The 7,014-nt window shown below is 41.9% G+C and overlaps 1 protein-coding gene across 3 annotated transcripts in view; it reads right to left on the reverse strand.

The window, feature by feature from the left end:
• The window catches only part of LOC117266016 (carboxypeptidase Q-like), a 28,216-nt gene extending 25,108 nt beyond the window's left edge, over positions 1-3,108 (reverse strand). The window contains exons 1-5 of one of the 3 annotated variants that reach the window (XM_033640932.2): positions 2,968-3,108; positions 2,346-2,496; positions 610-819; positions 339-455; positions 39-246 (exon numbers count right to left, since the gene is read on the reverse strand). In XM_033640932.2, the coding sequence (XP_033496823.1) occupies positions 39-246; positions 339-455; positions 610-819; positions 2,346-2,496 (686 nt within the window). In that variant the 5' untranslated portion in view covers positions 2,968-3,108. Of the gene's footprint in view, positions 1-38; positions 247-338; positions 456-609; positions 820-2,345; positions 2,497-2,667; positions 2,689-2,941 lie in introns of those variants that run through there. The other 2 variants (XM_033640933.2, XM_078171877.1) reach the window with 2 other exon arrangements.
• Between the last annotated feature and the right edge of the window lie 3,906 nt (positions 3,109-7,014).

Consider the following 7,014-nt stretch of genomic DNA (forward strand, 5'->3'; position numbering starts at 1 on the left):
AGGGTATTTCCTCATAGTTTAGATAGATCGATAGATACCTGTTAATAGAGAATGGAGTAACAGATCGAATGAGTGAGGCCACAGCGCCCACTTTGGCTGCCTCAGAGGCACCAAGTTCACGGTAAGCCACCGTCTCCCCGTAACTCACAAATGGTTGGTTAAAGACCACAATCTTCCCTGTGGCCTCACTGGCTCTACGCTTCAGTTCCTCAAAAGACTGCACCACCAATACCTCTGCCTCGATTCCTGGAGAGATAAGAGAGAGACATGGAGGAGTAAAAGGGAAGTGGATGACAGATTACAGGCATTAAAAGGATTTTATATGGTAGGGTTTTTACCCTCAGCAGGCGTCCCTACACTGCTACCCAGTCCCAGTATAGCCAGACTTTTGGCCCTGGGTGCAATCATTTCTGCACTCTCCTTCCCTCTGACCCAGTGAGGGATTTTGGCCGGCTCTGGAGTAAAAAAGGGTGAAAGGGGACAAAAAAACTACAGTTACACTAACCAGAGACATTGCTGTAAAAGATCCCTTAATTTGTGTAACATTATCCTCATTGCACACTCCTCCCATCCTGCGTCCAAGCGAGACAGATGACAAGGCATACTCACCTAAATGTACGTCCAGCCCATCCTGTGACATAGCACTGTACATGTATTTGATGGCCAACTCCAGGTTGTGTGAGCCACTGACACGGTTCCCTATGGTGTCGGTGAAGTCGGCCAGCCGTCTGTGAGAGCGGTTCTGGGCAGCTCCAAACACAGCCAGGTCAATAATCTTTTTGGCCACATCAGTATAGCCTGCTACCTCTGCAGCTATGTCTGAGAAGGAATTCACGCAGAAAAAAAGGAACTCAGGGTTATAATTAAATCTTTTTTGTTGTCAAGAGTATCTTTTAACCTTTGAAAAAGCTTTTCAGCCATAAATTCAAAGGGAGTAAATACAGTGTCCTTGTCACTCGAGTGAGGAGGCAGATATACAGTCATGCATGCCACTATATTATATAATTTTATTGGCACATAATTCAAGGCTTGTACGACCTGTTCCAATATAAATACAATAATGCAATATAAGTACACAGTGACTACCTTACACAGCATGAGTAAGCTGTGATTAAACTGAGCATAATGACTGAGTCTGCATACCTAGTGTCAATCTATGATAAATGGACTGGTAGGTGGGTGTGGTCTAATATATCCCAAATGAGTGAAGCGAGGATCACAGGATAGGGATTTAGCATCTAGGTTTAACACTGGGTTCCTGTTCTACTGTTTGTTTTCCTATACTAAAGCCCATTCACACCCTTAGTCCATCCACTCAGGTGGTTTCACTTATGGTGCCTGATTAGACCTGTTCTCAAGAATGTGCTTGATTGACAGCTTGCTCACTCTCTTTTTAGCTTTGTTGCACCTGCTAGGGCGGGACAGTTTGTATTGTTGTTTGTTTAAAGAGTTTGGTAATGTTTCATCATTCCCAGCAAAGCTCCACCACACCTCAACCTGAATATAGTGTCTAATTAGCTAGGGAAATTTGACTAGAGTGGAGACAGAGTGTGCCAAGGGTGGTCTCAGGATAAATGCCAAGAAAACTGGGGTCATCACCTACAACATCCTCCTTGACCAAGCACCTCTAATGACTTCAGAAGGTACTGCTCTGAAAGAAGTCAATGACTGTAAACACCTTGGCTAATGGATCAACTCAACAGAGCAGGACATTTAAGTGAGGAAGGCTCTAGCGTCAAAGGCTCTAAACAGCATGGCCAATGTGTGGAAGTCCAACCTTTCCAGACATACCAAGCTCAGCTTCTTCTCAGCTACCGTAGACTCTGTTCTCCTAAATGAATGTGAATGCTGGACCCTGAAGCCCAACCTGCTTCATGGTCCGGCATTCAATAAGGTGAGCATCCCTGGATGGATACTGCAACAGAATGCTATGTACAGTACTAATCATGAACCAGGGCATGCATCAAGAATCTATAGAGGTGCCTTGGGTGAGTGAGACATAGCATACAGGAGAATGAGACTGGCCGGTCACTACCAGAGACACTGGAAGCTCCCAGCCAGCAAACTGGTGCTGTGACAGCCAACACATGGACATTGTTCACAAGGACGTCCCACATCAACATACGTTGGTGAGCTAGCCAGATGCACATTGGATCGACATGACTAGAGACGCCAATGGAAGGAGGGCAAATTTTATACACTTGTTTGGGTGTGCATGGCCTTTAACCTATTTCACTTCAACCTATTCCATTGAATTAAAAAGTACTGCTGGCAACCCTTATGTCCACACACTCACATAACTCTGTCCATCACTACATGTGTGAAGGTAGGAGGGTTTAGGTTACCTTTGCTTGCAGTTTGATTGGATACAGCACCAGCTGCAGCCAAAGACCTTATGGATCCAGCAGAGTGAGGGTGACAGCCACACTGAGCTGACAGCATTAGGAGAAACATGAAGAGGGAGAGGAGGATGGGTGGTCCACCTTCCTGAGCCATCTGCAGACAGAAAGAACATGCTCGTTAGCAGCACATCATTAATGCAACAAATTAACACTGACAACAGGGGATATTACAGTAATCTACAGCACCAAACATGTTAATGACTGAATATAATCCTACAGACATGGCTCCTTATTATGCAATTTAACACTGTAGCATTATACACACTAGTGTTTGGCTCGAGCAGAGAAACTAAGCTAACAGTAAATGTTAACATCACAGTTTTACTTTCAGCCTGACATTAGTGGTCCCGCTTTCCATTTAAATACACAACCAAGACAAAAGCGGTGACGTATCAACAGTCACATTCACTGAGCTTATCTTTTACCAACAAACCGAAAGTTAAGATAAAATATTATCAGATTAATACAGACGAACGGAGGATGGAGAGAAAAGTTCAAAGTTCAGAGACAGACAATGAATTTAAAGCTTAAATTTTAACCTCTATAAAATATCATAAACACGAACCCTTCAGGCCAAGTTAGTGTCTTTGTTTTTGTGGACGTTACAAGCTGTTATGCAGTTTTAAAATACTCTCACAGACGAGAGTAATTCCGAAACTTAAACACCGTTTCCGTGCTCGTGATTTCAGCGAGCCTGACGAAAAAGTAAACTTCCGGTCCGACTGTTTTCAAAATAAAAGCACTTTTTTTTTGCTACACAGTCTATGGAAGCAACAAAATATGTTATAACCCCCAAAAAACTTTCCACATACAGTACAGGCCAAAAGTTTGGACACACCTTCTCATTCAATGCGTTTTCTTTATTTTCATGACTATTTACATTGTAGATTCTCACTGAAGGCATCAAAACTATAAATGAACACATGTGGAGTTATGTACTTAACAAAAAAAGGTGAAATAACTGAAAACATGTTTTATATTCTAGTTTCTTCAAAATAGCCACCCTTTGCTCTGATTACTGCTTTGCACACTCTTGGCATTCTCTCCATGAGCTTCAAGAGGTAGTCACCTGAAATGGTTTCCACTTCACAGGTGTGCCTTATCAGGGTTAATTAGTGGAATTTCTTGCTTTATCAATGGGGTTGGGACCATCAGTTGTGTTGTGCAGAAGTCAGGTTAATACACAGCCGACAGCCCTATTGGACAACTGTTAAAATTCATATTATGGCAAGAACCAATCAGCTAACTAAAGAAAAACGAGTGGCCATCATTACTTTAAGAAATGAAGGTCAGTCAGTCCGGAAAATTGCAAAAACTTTAAATGTGTCCCCAAGTGGAGTCGCAAAAACCATCAAGCGCTACAACGAAACTGGCACACATGAGGACCGACCCAGGAAAGGAAGACCAAGAGTCACCTCTGCTTCTGAGGATAAGTTCATCCGAGTCACCAGCCTCAGAAATTGCAAGTTAACAGCAGCTCAGATCAGAGACCAGATGAATGCCACACAGAGTTCTAGCAGCAGACCCATCTCTAGAACAACTGTTAAGAGGAGACTGCGCCAATCAGGCCTTCATGGTCAAATAGCTGCTAGGAAACCACTGCTAAGGAGAGGCAACAAGCAGAAGAGATTTGTTTGGGCCAAGAAACACAAGGAATGGACATTAGACCAGTGGAAATCTGTGCTTTGGTCTGATGAGTCCAAATTTGAGATCTTTGGTTCCAACCGCCGTGTCTTTGTGAGACGCAGAAAAGGTGAACGGATGGATTCCACATGCCTGGTTCCCACTGTGAAGCATGGAGGAGGAGGTGTGATGGTGTTGGGGTGTTTTGCTGGTGACACTGTTGGGGATTTATTCAAAATTGAAGGCACACTGAACCAGCATGGCTACCACAGCATCCTGCAGCGACATGCCATCCCATCCGGTTTGCCTTTAGTTGGACGATCATTTATTTTTCAACAGGACAATGACCCCAAACACACCTCCAGGCTGTGTAAGGGCTATTTGACCAAGAAGGAGAGTGATGGAGTGCTGCGGCAGATGACCTGGCCTCCACAGTCACCGGACCTGAACCCAATCGAGATGGTTTGGGGTGAGCTGGACCGCAGAGTGAAGGCAAAGGGGCCAACAAGTGCTAAACACCTCTGGGAACTCCTTCAAGACTGTTGGAAAACCATTTCAGGTGACTACCTCTTGAAGCTCATCAAGAGAATGCCAAGAGTGTGCAAAGCAGTAATCAGAGCAAAGGGTGGCTATTTTGAAGAAACTAGAATATAAAACATGTTTTCATTTATTTCACCTTTTTTTGTTAAGTACATAACTCCACATGTGTTCATTCATAGTTTTGATGCCTTCAGTGAGAATCTACAATGTAAATAGTCATGAAAATAAAGAAAATGCATTGAATGAGAAGGTGTGTCCAAACTTTTGGCCTGTACTGTATACTAATATGACACTAAAAAGCAAAAAATGTAAATGAATCTATTCAACACATTTGGCATGTGTCATGCATTTCAGTACTATTTGCATAATATATTACTGCACACAGTATTTGTCATAAAATACAGGTCAGTATAAGCAAAGGACACAAAGATTTAGGCCCAGGAATATTATTTAAAGTCATAACAGACCTCTAATAATTAATTCAGTTTAATTCAGTTTTATTTATAAAGCCCAATATCACAAATCTCAATTTGCCTCAGAGGGCTTTACAGCATACCACATCCCTCTGTCCTTTGGACCCTCACAGCAGATAAGGAACAACTCCCCCAAAAAACAAACCCTTTAACGGGGGAAAAAATGGTAGAAACCTAAGGAAGAGCAACTGAGGAGGGATCCCTCTTCAGGATTTAGGTTCACACCTGACACTATTTACCTGTTGTTTCATTCATAGATTGTACTCACCTTTAATTAAAATTCAGACAAAACTACATCACAAATTGTACTTGAATTTGTAATCCCAGCATAAATCAAGTACTTGTTCTAAAACTGACATGAATGAAGGAATATGATACTCTTGTTATTATAGTTAGCATTATGTGAAGATGTGATTCTTGATAGAGAAGTATCAAGTGTACTTGCAGAACTCTGAAAGAGGAACAATACAGCTTGATATATGAACCGCATTGGTGTTACTTTGACTATTAAATTGCAGAAAGTACATCCCTGTCAATGCGGCCTTATTCTCACATTACATAGAAACCAGATTATGAAGTATAAGGATGAAAAACAACGACTGGCCAGCTCACTCAGTGTAAAAGTCCATGGTACGGGCAGGGAGTCCAAAAATGCATCCGAGGTGCTCTGACTGTAATTAAAATGCTTTATTAATACATGGATACATGGATTTATGTTTGTTTTTTTATCCTTATATGGCTATTTGCCCAATCCTTGAAGAACTGCCTGCTTTTTTCCTCACTGTCAGATTATAAAGTACGTTGGGGCACTTTAATATAATGTGTTTTCTTCTGATATTTCCACAGCTCCTCGTCAACAAGTTTATTTGCCAAAAAGATGTGCAGTATGTATTGTATCAACCCTGAAGAAAACACAGTACTTCTCTGCCCACATCCCAATCTGTGGTTTTCATCCCCCGTCCTCTACCACTAATCATCTGCGTTCCTCTGCAGTCATTGGCATTCACTGTGAATGTCCCACCCTGTGAGAAGGGTCAGATTAATGTTTACTTGTGCTTTTCTTACACTCTACTACTACCTCAGTGTATTACTTTATTTGTGAACGTGTGTACTTGAGTTTGACTTCTGTTTATTTTTAAGCCATTTGCTCTTTGCTTAGTGATAGATGACACTGTCTCTCTGTGTTTCACCAGCCTCTTTCTTCACTGTTCCATCTGCCATTTGTGTTTTCTTCTCTGCATCATTGGATTTTGGAAAACATCTGACCATTTGGCTGCGTTCGCATGCTGCTGGCTTGGTTTCACACAGTGGTTTGAAAACTTTTTTTTCTGGCACCTACGTTTGTAAGAGGATGTTTTTTGAGGCTGGGAGGAAATATTTTTCTGCGCTACTGTGCAAACAACTGGAACAAAAGCTACAACTGAGTGCTTTTACCTGCAGCTGACCTTTCAATGTGGGAACATTTAACACAACGTGTCATAACCAATAGCTCACTGCAAACTTGAAGTGCCCAGTCAGAGCTTTTGTGAAACTCTATAGAATAATGAAAGGATTGTTTAAAGAATCTGGTCTCAGTTTTGCCTATTTTGCCTGTATGGAAACATTAACTTTTTGCCTCAGAGGCAAAAAAGTCCACAGATTTGTATGTGTAGGAGGAATATAGATAAAAAGGGGGGATGAAAGGCAAACAGGTCAATAAGAGGGCAGAGAGAAAAAGGGACCAGGAGGTGGTTGAATATTAGCACACATGCTGTTGAGTGAATACATGTGCTGTCCGTGGATGTGTGTGTACGAGACCGAAGAAGGAATGTACGCTCGGACCAATCCCCAAAGCCAAAAAAATGACAAACAGCCAGTTTTAGAATTGCATTAAAGCCACATCTTTTATGCAGTAGTGAACCTCATAAAGTACACCATTTCAGCAACACAGTTCTCCATTGGTCAAATCATATGCTTAGGTCACGATTTGATCTGCG

Source organism: Epinephelus lanceolatus, chromosome 10 (assembly GCF_041903045.1).
Source record: "Epinephelus lanceolatus isolate andai-2023 chromosome 10, ASM4190304v1, whole genome shotgun sequence".
Lineage (NCBI taxonomy): Eukaryota > Metazoa > Chordata > Actinopteri > Perciformes > Serranidae > Epinephelus > Epinephelus lanceolatus.